General features: G+C 35.2%; 1 protein-coding gene across 9 annotated transcripts in view; it reads right to left on the bottom strand.

The window, feature by feature from the left end:
- Positions 1 to 17993, bottom strand: part of Scaper (S-phase cyclin A associated protein in the ER) — a 447154-nt gene that overhangs the window by 239532 nt on the left and 189629 nt on the right. For all 9 annotated transcript variants that reach the window (XR_013090777.1, XM_076851161.1, XM_076851163.1 and 6 more), the window contains one exon: positions 16064 to 16200. Coding sequence is in view for 8 of the 9 variants with exons in the window: in XM_076851161.1 (XP_076707276.1) it covers positions 16064 to 16200 (137 nt within the window). In the remaining variant the exon portion in view is untranslated. The remainder of the gene's footprint in view (positions 1 to 16063; positions 16201 to 17993) is intronic.

The raw sequence follows: 17993 nt of genomic DNA, 5'->3' as shown, positions 1-17993 counted from the left end.
CAACCTAGGTGTCCATCAATAGAAAAATGGATAAAGAAAATGTGGGGATGGAAGATGGCGGTGAATAGAGTGCGACACCCACCGTGTACTGCGTCACTGAGCAGGTGATTAGCGAGTTTAGAACGGCCAGAAGCTATCTTGTAAGAAATGTCCAGCCAAATTGGGGTGCATTGAAACCTAAAGAAAGAATTTCAACACCCGAGGATCAGTCACTGTGGCTGAATCTCGAGTGAACCATGCGCCTGGAGATTCAGGCTGATTGATCAGCAGCCCGCCCCGCAGCCATCCGGAGCCTGCGCACTGACATGCCAGCAATGCAGAAAAACGGTGCTACAGATTCTGTGGGGTCCTGCCAACTGTGCCCTCACAGCGCTCCAGGCTGAGTTCTGGGTTTGAGATGGGGGAGAGAAACAGTCCAGATCTGCCCTCCACACCGGACATCCCACTGAGGAAGGCAGCGGCCACCATATAGGAGAGCTGACGTCACCATCGCCAGTTTCTGACAGATCTGACACCATCGCAGCAAGTTCAGCGATAGAACAGGTGTGTGACATTTAGCCCTTCTCCCATACAACGGGGAAATCGCATAAAATCTCTCCCCAGCTTTCCGGGGGCGTGATTATCAGAGTGAGTGTGAATAGAGGCATGGGGAAAGGTAAAGGCACCTGACCTCCAACTCCCCCCTTCCACCAGCAGGGAAACCTGTCCCGCCAGGTCTAAGAGGAGTGGCTATTGGAGGGAATTGAAAGAATAGGGGGTCATGTCCCAATAGCCACGATCCACATCCAGAAAACTGCAGGCCCAGAGTGTAGCATGAACTGCGGAGAGGTACCACACTGGGGAAGGCCTGTCTGGCGGGAGAAGCGAGGAGACTAGAGGCCAGGAATAAACCTTAGTGAACAGGATTGGAGAGACATCAGGTGGGGGAGGAGGGAACGGCCTCATATGGATTGTTTCCTACAACCCGAGGGCAAAATCTTGGTCCAGAAGGCACGGCTCCACCTATCGGCAGCGAAGACAATAGAAACCTAACAGTGCTTTTTGTTTTTTCTTTTTTTTTAAATTGTAAGTTTTATTTTACTTTAATTTATTATTTTTTTCTCATTTTTTCTTTTCCTTTTCAATTTTTTTCTCTTTCTTTCTTCTTTCCCTCTCTCTTTCTTGGTTTGCTTCCCTACCTTTTCCCTGTCTTTCCTCCCAAACATGCCCACTCCGATTAAGTGTAATTTACGAAATGCAAATAGATGAATATTACGGGATGGTCTATAGTTCGCCTAAGCCATTAACTACCCCCAAGTTCTCCTGTCTATTCTCTTGTTAATATACGCCTACATTTGAGCAACCCCCCAAATAAGTTAAGATATACTAACCTCAATACCATCATATCTCCCGACCTTAACATAAAATCCTAAGTTCAAACCTTAATTCTCTATATGCCATCAAAATTTATAGGCCTTTAATGAAACTAATGAATTTACCTTAAATCACAATTAAATCCAACATCTCTAAACATTGTCTCCCAACACAAAGGAGAGATCTTGGAGCTATACAAAACCAAAACAAATTTATAGGAGAAAACAGAAACACAACAGTCAAAAAGAGTTGGAAAGTAACGTGAACACCATGAAAAAACAAGGGAAAAAAGGATTACAAACAATGCAGCATAACTTAAATTTACAGGAGAACCTAGAGATATTAGAAAAATGGACAGATAAAGAACTCAATGCATACCTGACGCAGATGGAATGGAATCTTAAAGAAGTCATTAGACAGCAAGTCCAAACAATGAAAGAACACTTTGAAAATGAATTACATAAACAGATTCAAGAAGCAAAAATCAACTCTACCAGGAGACAGAGATTTTAAAAAATCAAAGAGTAATCCTAGAAATGCAGGAAACCATAAACCAAATCAAAAACTCAAATGAGACTATTACAAGTAGACTAGATCAAATGGAAGTCAGAACATCAGATAATGAAGACAAAATATATCACCTCAAAAAGAGTATAGTCAACGCAGAAAGGCTGGTAAGAAACCACGAGCAAAACATCCACGAGATAGGGGATGTCATAAAAAACCAAACTTAAGAGTCACTTGGATAGAGGAAGGTATAGAGGTCCAAACCAAAGGAATGAGCAATCTATTGAATGAAATAATTTTAGAAAACTTTTCAGACATGAAAGATGGAATAAATTGCCAAATCTTGGAAGCCTACAGGACCCCAAACATACAAAACAGTAATAGACCAACTCCAAGACACAATATTATGAAGATATCCAACATAGAGAAAAAGGAGAGAATATTAAAAGCTACAAGAGAAAGGAGGCAGATTACATTCAGTGGTAAACTAATTAGGTTAACGGCTGATTTTTCATCACAGACGTTGAAAGCGAGAAGATCCTGGAACACGTATTTCAAATGCTGAAAGATAATGGATTCCAACCAAGAATGTGGTATCCAGCAAAACTAAGCTTCAGGTTTGACAATGAAATTAAAATATTTCATGATAAACAAAAGTTAAAACAATTCATAGCCAGAAAACCAGCACTGCAAAGCATTTTGAGCAAAACACTACAAGAAGAGGAAATGAAAAACAGCACCCAAAACCAACAGTGGGAGGTAACTCAGTAAAGGGGGGAAAATTATCAAAGAGGAAAAACAAGCCAAATTAAAATAAATAAATAAATGAATAAATAAACAAACAAACAAACATTACTGGAAGTACAAACCATATATCAATAGTAACCCTAAAGGTTAATGGCTTAAACTCACCAATTAAGTGACATAGGCTAGAAACTTGGATTAAAAAAACAGATCCAACAGGATGCTGCCTTCAGGAGACTCATATGATAGGAAAAGACATACACAGGCTGAAGGTGAAAGGTTGGGAAAAATCATACCACTCACATGGTCCTTGAAAGCAAGCAGGAGTGGCCATACTCATATCAAATAAAATCAACTTCAAATATAACTTAATCAAAAGGGATAAAGAAGGACACTATATACTGTTAAAAGGAACCATTCACCAACAAGACATAACAATTATCAATATGTATGCACCAAATAATGGTGCTGCAACATTCATAAAACAAACTCTCCTCAAGTTCAAGAGTCAAATAGACCACAACACAATAATTATGGGTGACTTCAACACACCTCTCTCACTATTGGATAGATCCTCCAAACAAAAGTTGAATAAAGAAACTATAGAACTCAATAGCACAATCAATAACCTAGACTTAACCAACATATATAGAATATATCAACCATCATCAAGTGGATATACGTTTTTCTCAGCAGCACATGGATCCTACTCAAAGATAGAACATATGCAATAGGGAAACCCTTAGTAAATATAAAGGTGTGGAGATAATACCATGTATCTTATCTGATCATAATGGAATGAAACCGGAAATCAATAATAAAAGAAGGAAGGAAAAACTGTTCACCTGGAAAATGAACAATAAGTTACTAAATGGATCAATGGGTTACAGAAGACATAAAGGAGGAAATCAAAAATTCTTAGAGATAAATGAAAATACAGACACAACATATCGAAATCTATGGGACACAACGAAAGCAGTTTTAAGAGGGAAATTCATTGCCTGGAGTTCATTCCTCAAAAAAAGAAAAAAACAACAAATCAGTGAGCTCACACTTCATCTCAAAACCCTAGAAAAGGAAAAGCAAAACAACAGCAAATGTAGCAGAAGGCAAGAAATAATTAAAATCAGAGCGGAAATCAACGAAATTGAAACAAAAGAAACTATTGAAAAAATTGACAAAACTAAAAGTTGGTTCTTTGAAAAAATAAATAAGATCGACAGACCCTTAGCCATGCTAACTAAGAGAAGAAGAGAGAGAACTCAAATTACTAACTTACGGAATGAAAAAGGCAATATCACAACAGACACTATAGAAATATAGAAGATACTTAGAAATTATTTTGAAACCCTATATTCGAATAAAATAGAAGATAGTGAAGACATAGATAAATTTCTTAAGTCATGATTTGCCCAGATTGAGTCAGGAGGATACACACAATTTAAACAGACCAATAACAAAGGAGGAAATAGAAGAAGCCATCAAAAGACTACCAACCAAGAAAAGCCCAGGACTGGATGGGTATACAGTGGAGTTTTACAAAACCTTCAAAGAAGAATTAATACCAATACTTTTCAAGTTATTTCAGGAAATAGAAAAAGAAGGAGCTCTTCCAAATTCATTCTATGAGGTCAACATCACCCTGATCCCAAAACCAGACAAAGACACTTCAAAGAAAGAAAACTACAGACCAATATCTCTAATGAACCTAGATGCAAAAATCCTCAATAAAATTCTGGCGAATCGGATACAAAAACATATCAAAAAGATCGTGCATCATGATCAGGTAGGATTCATCCCTGGGATGCAAGGCTGGTTCAATATACGGAAATCAATAAATGTTATTCACCACATCAATAGACTTAAAGATAAGAACCACATGATCATCTTGATAGTCGAAGAAAAAGCATTCGACAAAGAACAGCATCCCTTTATGTTCAAAACACTAGAAAAACTAGGGATAACAGGAACTTACCTCAACATTGTAAAACCTATCTATGCTAAGCCTCAGGCTAGCATCATTCTAAATGAAGAAAAATTGAGGGCATTCCCTCAAAAATCTGGAACAAGACAGGGATGCCCTCTCTCACCACTTCTATTCGATTTAGTTCTCGAAATACTGGCCAGAGCAATTAGACAGACGAAAGATATTAAAGGCATAAAGATAGGAAAAGAATTACTTAAATTATCACTATTTGCGGGTGACATGATCTTATACCAAGCAGCCCCAAAAGGGTCTACAAAGAAACTACTAGAATTAATAAATGAATTCAGCAAAGTGGCAGGATATAAAATCAACACGCATAAATCAAAGGCATTCCTGTATATCAGCGACAAATCTTCTGAAATGGAAATGAGGAAAACCACCCCATTCACAATATCCTCAAAAAAATAAAATACTTGGGAATCAACCTAACAAAAGAGGTGAAAGATTTATACAATGAAAACTACAGAACCCTAAAGAGAGAAATAGAAGAAGATCTTAGAAGATGGAAAAATATATCCTATTCCCCTTCTTGGACTATTCCCTAAAGGTTCTCAGCCCCACACAAAAATTAAATAACATAAAATAAAGGTATTGTGTCCATCTACAACTAAATATATTTTAAAAAGAAGAAATGTATAGAATAATATCACATATAAATATTAGAGATAAAACAACAGTTTTCTGACTTTAACAGTATCAACTATCTAGACATAATTGACACTAAAGAAACTATACCTACTACAAGCACAATTATAAATGCTTTTCAAATAAATAGGCAGCACTGATCAAGGTAAAGCAGATGATGGGAACTAAAAACAATTCTCAATGAATTTTAAAAACTGAAATTAAACCAAGTATCTTCTCTGGTTACAGGAAATTAAATCAGCAATCAAAGCTATAAAGGTGCCTGGAAGGTTTCTAAATGGAAATAAACACACACTTCCCCTTTGCCCCCCAGTACTGAGGATTAAACTCAGGGCACTTTACCACTAAGCTATGTCTCCAGACCTTTTTATTTTTATTTTGAAACAGGGTCTCAATAAGTTGCCCAGGCTGATTTCAAACTTGTGATCCTGCTGTGTCAACCTCCAAAGCAGCTGGGATTGCAGGCATGCACTACCATGCCAGCTAGCAACCAATGGGTCAAAAAGCAGAAAATATTTTTAAGTTTATATAAATAAAAACACAACATAATATATTAAAATATGCAGACTGTGACTTCCATTGGTATTAGAGGGAAAGTGACATCTATGATTACATATCCTATAAAAAGGAGAGAAGTTTCAAATAAATATCACCTAATAATTCAGCAAAAAGGGAATATTATATATAAAGTAAATGGAAGAAAAAAATTATAATTTTCAGGCATAAAAGATAGGATGCTACTATATATCCTATAAGTATTAAAAGAAAAAATGAGAATTCACTTTTGAAAATTACTTTTCTTAGAACAGTGTAAAGAGCAAAATTGGAATCTAAAAAAATTTTCCACATAACCTCTGCTCCTACAGATGCATAGTCGCCCTCTTTATACAAATATACCACCAGAGTATATTTATTACAAATTTTAAACCTAAAATAGACACTATCAACCAAAGTTCATAGTTTACAATACAGTTCACAATTACTGTTATATGTTCCTTGGTTTTGGACAAATTTATAATAACATATATATATAACTATTACAGCATTAAAATGAGTAATTTCATTGTCTTAAAATATCTGTGCTCCACCTATATATCCCACATAATTGATCTCTTCACGGTCTCAATAGTTTTGCCTTTTCAAAAATATGGTGCAGATGGAATCATACAACATGCGGCCTTTTCAGATTGGCTTCTTTCACTTAGTAGTGTGCGTTTAAGGTTACTCCATGTCTTTTTATGCCTTCCCAGTACATTTCTTTTTATTGCTGAATAATGTTTCACTATCTGGACATACCATAATAGGTTATTTATCCATTCACTTACTGAAGGACACATAAGTGGCTACCAAGTTTCAACAATTATGAATATAGTTGTGCAGGTTTTTATGTGAACGTGAGCTTTCAAATTCTCTGGGTAAAGATAAAGGAGTGCTATATCTGAATCATACAGTAAAAGTATGTTTAGTTTTTATATAAAGCTTCCAAGCTGTCTTCCAAAGTGGCTGTTCCATTTTAAATTTCCATCAACACTAAGTGAAAGCTCCTATAACTCCATTTGCTCACTAGTATTCAGTATTGCCAAAGCCATCATTTACTGCAATCCCTATCAAATGCCAGGCAAGGACACTGCAGGAAAAGAACTCTAATTTTTGTTTGCTTGTTTTTTTGCAGAATTAGAAAAACTCACTGTAAAATTCATATGGAATCTCAAGGTCCACATGAACAGCCAAAACAATCTTGTAAAACAAAAAAATCTAGAGGACTCACACTCCCTGATTTCAAAGCCTAATCCTGACCTTTTATAGGCCTAAGCTAACGTGGCTATTTCTGTCTTAGTGGGGTTTTTGTGTTTGTTTCAGTACTGGGGATTGAACCCAGGGGTGCTCTACCACTGAGCCACACCCCTGTTTCTTTCTGAGACAGTGTCTCACAAGTTGCTGAAATGACACTTGTGCAACACTACACCTGGCTATTTTTGTCTTAGTTTTCAACCACAACAAAAAGTTTAAAAAGTAAAATAAAGAAAAAAACTACAAATATAAAAAAGAGGTATAGAGTAAAAATATAAAGGAAGAAAAATCTTTCCTGGATGTGGTAGCATGTGTCTGTAATCCCATTGACTCAGGAGGGCACTTTAACAATGCCATGTCTTTAAACCCATGAACATGGAATGTTTTCATTTATTTATGCTTCCTTGAATTTTCAGAAATTTTTGCAGGTTTCATTGTACAAATCCATATAAATCTCTCACTTCCTTGTTTAACTGCTTCGTACTTCATTCTTTTTGATGTTATTGCTAGTGGAACTGTTCTCTGAATTTTATTTTCAGATTATTCATTGTTAATATATATATAAATAAAGCTGATTTTCATATAGTGACTTTGTATACTGATACTGGGCAGAATTTGTTCGTTAAAGATAACAGGTTTTGGGGGTAGAATCTTTGATGTTTTATACATGTACAATCACGTAAACTATGAACAGACTTATCCCTTTCCAATTTTGATGTCTTTTATTTTTCTTATCTTACCTAATTGTTCTGGCTAGAATTTCCACTAGTATGTTGAACCGAAGTGGTAAAAGCAGAAATCCTTGTCTGGTTTCTGACCTCAGAGGAAAAGATTTCCCCAATGGTTATGATGTTCATTATGGGGTTTCGTATATGGCTTTATAGTGCTCAATTTGTTTAGGTCGATCCTCAATTTGTTAAATGTTTTTACATAAAATAGTGTTAATATGTCAAATGTTCTTTATGAGTCAATTCTGATAATCACATAATTTTCTCCTTCATTCTGTTTGTAGTATATTACATTGATCAATTTTCATGTTGACCAATCCTCGCATTCTAAGAATAAATCCAATTTGTCTTGATAATATCCTTTTAATATGCTGCTGAATTCTATATGGTGCCATTTTCGTTTCAATTTGGCACCAATGTTCATAAGAGACATCAATCTTCAGATTTCTTTTCTTGTGATATTTCTGCATGACTTTTGGTATGAGGGTAATGCTAGATTCACAGAATTATTTGGAAAATAGTCCCTCTTCTTTATTCAAATTTCCATTTTATTCATACATCATTTTCTTAACTTTCTCCATATCTCTCTTTAGTTCTATGACTGCTGTTTTCTATGTCTACTAGATCCACCATCAGGTATTTTTCAGGGAAAATTTTTTATTCATTTTTTTTTCTTTGAATGTGCCAAACTTTATTTCTTTTTGTGCCTTGTGTTTTTATGTTGTTGTTGAAAACTGGATGATTTGATTCTAATAATGTGTGACTCAGTAAATCATATTTTCCCCTATCCCCAAAGTTGGCTGTTTTTGTTACTGCTTTTGTTTCTTGTGGTTGTTATTGTTTTGTTACATTGTTTCTGTTCCAAAGACTGGCTTGAGATATAAACTTAGGGTCCTCTCAACTATTTTCTGAATCTCAGGTTTCCCTAGCATGTGCAATCCCTAATTTTTCCCTTTATACAACTGATTTTGAGAAGGTAACAACCAATCAACAATATACGAAAAAATGCTCATCATCTCTAGCAATTAGAGAAATGCAAATCAAAACTACCTGAAGATATCATCTCACTCCAGTCAGAATGGCAGCTATTATGAAGACAAACAACAATAAGTGTTAATGAGGATGTGGGGAAAAAGGTACACTCATACGTTGCTGGTGAGACTGCAAATTGGTGCAACCAATAGGGAAAGCAGTATGGAGTTTCCTTGGACATCTGAGAATGGAACCACCAAATATGCTATTTTTAAGTCTATACCCAAAAGACTTAAAAATAGCATACTACAGGGACATAGCCACATCAATGTTTATAGCAGCACAATTCACAATAGCTAAAATGTGGAGCCAACCTAGATGATGCCCTTCAGTGGATGAATGGATAAAAAAAAAAATGTGGCATATATACACAATGGAATTTTACTCAGCAAAAAAAGAGAATAAAATCATGGCATTTGCAGGTAAATAGATGGTGGTGGAGAACATAATGCTAAGTGAAGTCAGCCAATCCCCCCAAAAACAAATGTTTTCTCTGATATAAGGTGGCTGACTCAGTGGGGTAGGGTAGGGGAGCATGGGAGGAATAGATGAACTCTAGATAGGGCAGAGGGGTGGGAGGGTAAGGGAGGGGGCAGGGGATTAGCAAGGATAGTGGAATGTGATAGACATCATCATCCAAAGTACATGTATGAAGACACGAGTTGGTGTAAACATACTTTATATACAACCAGAGATATGAAAAATTGTGGTGTATATGTGTAATAAGAATTGAAATGCATTCTGCTGTCATTTATTTTTTTAGAAAATAAAAACAAAACTGATTTTGAAGGTTCTATTCTTCATATTCAGCTCTCAAAAAGGGAAAATGGGAAACAGAAAAGAAGAAAAAAAAAGCCACCTTTTAAGTCCACTGTTAAGTCACTTCAATCAGAGTTGTAGGGATTCTATAAAAAAATGAGGGGCAGTATGCAACAATGAATGCAAGCCTCTTTGTCTCCACATGTCTGGGCATTAGTAGCAATCAGTCTTCAGAACCTAATATTTAGAGGACAAAGTCCTTTTTGCTCACCTTGGCTGCCTTAAAACTGCCATATACATGTAGTTGCTGTAGCATTAAAAACTGAAATTGATTGAAATTAACCCACTTCATCCTCTAAGCCTTTACCTTAAAGTTACAAACCTTAAAAAGACTTCCAAGTTCCAAAATATTTACATCAGAGAGATTCTGCCAATGCAAATGGTGTCTAGGTGGGGAGACAGATTCTCATCCCCTTACCTCTAGGATTTAGATTCTTTCTTAGAATTTCCATCTTTCTGTTTCTATTGCCCCTCTGCTCTTGAATATGTTCATTTTATCTATCAGACCTCTGGTGTATTAGTTATCATTGTTTTAAAGTCCCAATCTGATAATTCTAACATCCCTGCCATATTTGAGTCTGGTACTAATGCTTGCTTTGTCTCTTCAAACTGTGTACTTGCCTTTTAGTATGTATTTTAATTTTTTTCTTCATAGCCAGACATGATGAATTCTGTAAAAAGAACTACTGTATGTAGGGTTTTAGTAATGTGGTAATAGGTATGGGCACCCAGGATGCATTCTACAGTCCTATGATTAGTCTCTGTTATTTAGTGAGTCTTTGCCTCTAAAATGGAAAGTCATGTGTTTCCTAGTTGCTGCCTCACTACCCCTTCCCTCCCCAGGTACGACAGGGTATCTAGATTGGGAAGGGGAGAGGTACTTCATCATCTGCTCTGTGGAAAGTTACAGGACGTCTGATTTAGCATCTTTCCTTCCTCTACATAGATACCTAGAGCTAGCTAGAGTTGCATATTTCCCTTCCTTCACTGTCAGTTAGTATCTGTTAAAACAAACCCCAGCAAGTTAGGCTCTAGTTAAACAATTTATCCTTACAGCAGAACTTTATTATAACAACAGAATGCTATAGTACATTTTTAAATGGCTGCTCAATCAGATCTTCCTGCTGAAAGCTGGAGGAAAATTTTTTCCATTATTCACTGTGAAAAACTCCTAGAGGTAAAACTCATATAACAGTAGAAGAGCCCCCATGACTGGGTGACCCCAGAGAGTAATTACTGAATCTCAGACTTATTCACACTGTTTTTAAGTGATTCATAATTTATACTTCTACAGAAGTTTCAGCTCATGGATTTCTGTTCTAGCAAATTATGATTCTCTATATTTGCTTGTATGCCCAATTAGGGGACAGTGGATTATTCTATGATGTCACTATGGTTATAGATATAAAAAAAGATATTGGTTTTGTTCAGCTTTTGACTTGTTAGAACAACAAATTGCTTGGAGTAACAACTTCCAATTCCTAACATACTGAAGGAGAAACAGGAAGAATAGGAATAATTTATGCAATTTTATGCTAATAAATTCAACAGTTTAGATAAAATGGATAACCAAAATGAAAGATATAAGTTACCAAAAACTAAAGAAATACGGACTATTACTTCATTGGTGAATTATATATGTATCATTTAAATAAGAGAGAAGCTCAATCTTACAGAAGTACAGAAAATAAAGGCGGAAACAATCCCAACTCATTTAATGAGATAGCATTCTTTTTTTTACCAAAACCAAAGACTCAGCCAGGCATGGTGGGGCACGCCTGTAATCCCAGGGGCTCAGAAGGATAAAGACAGAAGATCCTGAGTTCAAAGCCAGCCACAACAAAAGCAAGGCGCTAAGCAACTCAGTGAGATCTTGTCTCTAAATAAAATACAAAACAGGGCTGGGGATGTGGCTTAGTGGTTGAGTGCCCCTGAGTTCAATCCCCAGTACCAAAAAAGAGAAAAACCCCCAAAATGAAAAACAACCAAATACTCAACAGGGAAATTAAACACCCATATACATCATGAGCATAAGTGTAAAAAATCCTCTACAAAATGTAAGCAAACTAAATACAACAATATATAGAAAATACATTATGAACAAGTGATTACTAGGAATACAAATGTTGATTTAACATCAAAACTCTAACTGAATTGTACACTTTAAACAGATGACTTGTGTATAATGTGAATTATATCTCAATAAAATTAATTTGAAAATAATAAGGCACAACTGATTTAAAAAAAATAAATCTTGAAACATACAGAAAAAGCATTTGAGAACATGGTACATCAATTTATGACAAATATTCTAAAGGAACTAATAAAAGAAATCTTCCTTAATCTGATAGAGGGCATATACAAAAACCCTATAGCTAATACCATACCATAATGATGGAAAACTGAATGCTTTCCAGTTACAATCAGGACCAAGGCTTCTATTTCAAATTGTATTGAAGACATGGAGCAGCACAATTAGATAATAAAAAGAAATAAACAGTATACACATTGAAAAGAAAGAAATAACAGTTTTTACACACAGATATTTATGTATACACAAAAAATGACTTTGTATTTACAAAACAACAAATAATAATTCATAGTCAATTTGATCATATCCCTGGACATAGGTTATTCAAAAAGCAATTGTCCTCCTCTACACTAGCAAGAAAAAAATTTAAAAATGAAATAAAAATATCACTTTCAATGGCTTCAAAACCAGAAAATATTAGGAGTGAACTTCAGGAAATACTGATAAGACTTATATACTGAAAATCACAAAACTGAGAGAGATTTAAAAAACTGTAAACAAATGCAGAGAAACACCATAATCATAGATTGGAAGACTCAATATTATTGGGATGTCAGTTTTTTTCCAAACTAATCTAAAAATTCCATGCAATCCTTACAAAATCCCAATAGACCTTTTTAGAAAATAAAAAGCTGACCCTGATATTTATATGAAAATGCAAATTTCCTTGGATTAACCAAAACAATCTCAAAAAAGATAAAGGATTTCTACAACTTTACTTGAAGACTTTCTGGAAAACTATGGTATGGTAATCAAGTCTGTTTAAGGATAGACAAATCAGAACTGGGATTGTGGCTTAGTGGTAGAGTGCTTGCCTCGCATGTATGAGATACTGGGTTTGATCCTCAGCACCACATAAAAATAAATAAACATATATTTTTTTAAAAAAGGGATAGACAAATATATCAGTGGAACATAAATGAACTCAGAATCCAGAAACAGACCCACAACAATATGGCTGATTCATATATTTTTTTTTTTAATCAAGTGTTCAAAAGAGAAAACAGATCAATGGGGAAAAAATTTTTTAAACAAGATGTTAAATTGGTGTAATGGAAAAGGAAAATCTTTTCAACAAATAGTGCTGGAACAATAGACTATTTATATGGAGAAATAAACCCCTAACTATATTTTATATCATTGCCATTAACTGATGTGAGAATAAATCATAAGCCTTAATGCAAAAACTGAAATTACAAAGCTTCTAGAGAAAATTCTGAGAAGGCTTTCTTTTAACCTTTGGATCTTTTGGATAACCCAGAGAGCACTAGGCATAAAAAGAGAAACGCTGATAAAATAAACAATATCAAAATTAAACTTTTGCTAACTGCAAGCTATCATCAAGAAAATGTATAAGCAGCCACATATGGTGGCATATGCCTGCAACCCAGTGACTCAGAAGGCTGGGGCAGGAAGATCACAAGTTTGAGGCCAGCCTCAGCAACCCTAAGCAACTTAGCAAGACTCTATCTCAAAAAAATGGGGAAGGGGGCTGGAGGTGTAGCTCAGTGGTTAACCACCCCTCCCATACCATCCCCAATACCAAAAAACATAAAAGAAAATATATAGGCAAGTTCCAGATTAAGAAAAAAATTTTTTATACATATCTGATTAAAAAAAATATAGTTAGAATATATAAACAACTCAATAGTGAAATGATAGATTAATTTTGTAAATGGGCGAAAATCCTTTAACAGACATTTCACAAGGGAAGATAATGAATGATTATGAAGCACATGAAAAGATGCCCATGAATCACTAGGGAATCACAATTAGAACAAAAATGAGCTATTACAACATTTCCACCAGAATTGGGCTAAAAATTTAAAACTAATGGTGACAAATACTGGCAAGACTGTGGAGCAACTAGAAAGAACTTCCATAGACTGCAGATGGGTGAATAAAATGGTACAACCACTACGGAAAACATTTTGTCAATTATACTTCTCTAGGTATTTATCCAAGAGAAATGGAAACAAAATTCACCAAAAAACTTGATAGAAGATTTATTTATAAATGCCCTAAATGTTTATCAAGAGATGAGCAAAAAAATTGTGATATTATTCACATATGGATATGTTCAGCAATGAAAACACAGGTAAGTCTCAAAAACAGTATACTCAGAAAAAGCCAATTGCAAAGGAATATGATTTCAAATGTATGAATTTTTAGAAAAGGAAAAAGTCCTAATGATAATAACAGAAAGCAGGTAAGTGATCACCAAAGGCTAGGGGTAGCAGGAATTGACTACAAAGAAAACTTGTGGAACAATGGAAAATTCTAAAATTTGAAAGGTCTATGGATTCCACAGGTATTTAGATTTATTAAAACTCAACAAACTACATATCTTAGATCTCTACATTTCACATAATGTTATATCTTCATGAAAAAAAGTCAATAAATACAGGTATTTATGCACTAAAACAGTCACAAATGCCAAAATACTAGCAGCTACTGAATTATAGGAATTTTCCCATGATTATTTGTATTTTTAAGATTTTCTTTAATAAATAAGCACGACTTATGTGAAAAAAAATTTTTAAAAATCAGGTCCTCAAGCAAATCCTCACTAAAAAGGTGACATCTGAACAAAGACCTAAAGATGAGAGAGTTGGCTATATGGATATATTTTAGAAAAGCCTTCTAGGATGAAGAAACTGTACAAATCCTGAGATGTCTAGAAGTGACATGCTCTGACTTAGCACCTTAACAGGTTTACTCTGGCTATAGTGCTCAGAATAGACAGGGCAGAAAAAAAGAGTAGTTAGAGAACTACTACAACACTCAGGTGAGAGATGGTGAAAGTTTGGATTTGGGGAAAGCAGTGAAGTTAAAATAGTTAAATTCTGAATACACTTTATGGCAAACCTAACATCTCTTGCAGATGGATCTAATGCAAAGTGTACTAGAAAGAGAGAGGTAAAGGATGACTTTAACTAGTTGGGACCTAGTCAATTAAACTACAGTATCATTTACTAATACAGAGAAAAGTAGGAGATGAAGTTGGGTTTTGGGGGAGGAAGACAGTACAGGTTTTTTGGACATAATAAATTTGAGTGAAGATATTAAACGGGTAGTCACCAGCAACTACAAAGTATTTAAAGTCACAGGATTAAGTGAGCTCACCAAGAGAATGTGTACATGAAGAAGAAATGGGAACCAAAGAAAGGCTCTAAAGTATTCATGTGTCAGGAGGTCAGCAAGTTCTTAGCATAAACTAGAAATCAAAGTCAGTAATACCCTGAAGTAAACTGTTGAAAACTATTCTTAGGAAAAAAAAATGAGTTCAGAAATAACCAAGAAATCCTTTCCTATTCTTCATATAAAAGAACACTCTCAAGGCATCCTTGATACTGTAAGATGAAGTGGATACCTTGATTGATTCAAATCTGGACATGAAACTACAAAGAGGTAACTGCATCATTCACCATCCTTCCAGTTCTATATTTTTATAATCCCATGAGTCAAGCTTTTTTATCTTTGAGATGTTTGGAAATAAAAATCTAAGGGCATATTCAGTATACTCTTCCTCAAATAGCTAAGGTTTCAAACAACACACATAAGTCATCAGATGACACTCAAAGCTTGTGAGGTAATGATCGACTACATGGCTGTCTGATATTCAGATGTCGCTTTGGAGGCCAATGATAAACTACAGGTCTGACAACTCACTTTCCATTCTAAGATATTTCTTGAACTTTTTTTTTTGTTGTGACAGGCAACCAAATTGATTACACTCAGTCATCTGGGGTTGACACTACAGCCAGCAGACTTCTATTTGTTGATTGCTATTGATTTTCTTTGATACATCATTTAAAAATCAATAGTTGGAAAGAAAAATAGGCTTGGTTTACACATACTTAGACGTACTATTGTATGCTGGAGGAGGCACAAGTTTGGCAGGGCTTTGGCATCCAATTATAAGAAGAGCTCTTAACAGGTGAAAGCAAGGGCTTTAGATCGATATGCACTTTTCTTTCTCAATCAAAGAAAGTGGCTATAAATTAGGCTCATCAGTGTTATTTCCAAAGCTTTCTTAAAACAAACAACTTAATTTTTTTTTATCTTCCTCAAATTTACATTAAAGGATACATCACTAAGAGTTTTTGTTTTATTTTGTATTGTTTTTAAGAATATTCAAGATACCTGGAGTTCATCCGTGCTTTTATCTTTTTGGCTTTTTTTTTATTTTTTTGCCGCTCTTCTCCGTCTTTCAAAGGCTCTGGTGGAACTGTACTTTCAACTACAATGTCAACAATATACTTCTTCAAGGAAAGATGCTCCTGCAAGATAAATTAATAAAATGGTGATTATTTTAAAATAAAACAGGACTTCTACAAACTAGTGAATATATAATATTATGCAGATGAAACTAAAAGTAGCCTCTATGAAATACTAGTTTCTAGAATTACTTTGGAAAATATCCATGACATTGGTTTTTTTTACTTAAGATTTTCACTAACTCATCAAACATTCACTGAACACCAGCGAAATGCTAAGAATTCAAGGATAGTCCCTATTTATAATATCATTATGTGTAAGAGGTAAGACATCACACAAAATTATAATACAAAGCAGTTAGCCAATTAGAGATTTAAATTGCTATACAAATTCAAAATAAGATGACTGTTCACCAGGGGTAAGGAGGGAAGACTTTAAGAAGGAAGCATTGTGACCACTATCCTTTGAATATGAATAGAATTTGAACACACAGATGTCCAGTGTGTATGTGTCTATTTGGGATGTAAATAGGGTACAAGGGCAGAAGGCAAAAGGGTAATCTCAGGAAACATATCTCCGAGATAAGAAAGTAAAATGTGGTATTGACAACAGTTTGGCAGGAGTAGACAGAATGTGACCCATTTCCCTCCTCATCCATCTTACAGATTTTTTGGTTTATCATGTTAACTGCAAAACTGCAGATACTCAATTCCTTTGCCCCTCTCTTCTTTTGTACCTGCATGGCAAAATTCCAATCCTAAATCCATATCTCTACCTATTCTGTGTCTATATCTAGGGCAAATTAACATGGCTATAATTGCAAATCACACTGACTGTTCTTACTTTAAGTTTATGACATTACACCTCAAGTGAGCTCTAGAATTGCGAGGTAACAAAGCAAACTTAGTCTGGTCAATTCACACACACTCACCTTCCTAGAAATTATTTTAGACTTCTCTTCAAATTTTCAATACCTCTTATTCCCTACTTCCAACTCTCAATTCCAACTCTCAGTTCAATAGCATGCTTATTTTGCTGACAACAACAGCATTATTCAGAAGAGAACTTCCATATTCTCTCATGGTCAAATTTAACAACCAATATGAACCTGTGCCTTTATGCTTTTTCTCCTGCTACACTCAAGTTCTTATCTAGGGCCAAGTCCTTTATAGTAGACTGAATCCTATTCCTTCTTCCCCATTTATATGGATATGTCTCTTATTTTCAGCATCATTGATTATTCACTTTCTGCTAAAATTCTTTCTACATAAATCACCTCAAAAGAATCCTTGTAAATGCCACTTCAGCTACCCTTTTGTAACAAAATGTATTGAATGTATATCCTCTCTGTCTTCACTTAAATCTTATTCTCTCCTGAACTCTTTTCAGTCTAACGTTGGCTTACCATACTTACTCTATAAACTGTCTCTGTCACCAATGGCTAACTCTCAGCTCTCATCTGTCTCTTACACATCACTTCGGCCTCCCTGACATTTTCTTCTCTATGCTTCTTACATCAATGTCCTCCTAATTCACTGGCTATTTCTTCTAAGTCTCTTTGCTGGATCCTTTTCCTCTTCTTGATCTCCAAATATTGCAACATACCAAAGCAATCACCACAGATGTGCTCTTCTCAATCTAATTCATTCATCAAGGGCAGTGATTTAAAATATTGTTTATACAAGGACACTACTCCAATTTTTATCCCTAGTCCTGACCTCTCTCCTAAATTTCATTCATGTACATAAAAATATGTCCTCATTAGGCTGGGGATGTGGCTCAAGCGGTAGCACGCTTCCCTGGCATGCATGCGGCCCGGGTTCGATCCTCAGCACCACATACAAACAGAGATGTT

The sequence above is a fragment of the Callospermophilus lateralis genome, chromosome 3 (genome assembly GCF_048772815.1).
Source record: "Callospermophilus lateralis isolate mCalLat2 chromosome 3, mCalLat2.hap1, whole genome shotgun sequence".
NCBI classification, from domain to species: domain Eukaryota; kingdom Metazoa; phylum Chordata; class Mammalia; order Rodentia; family Sciuridae; genus Callospermophilus; species Callospermophilus lateralis.
This window is presented reverse-complemented; position numbering and strand designations above follow the sequence as displayed.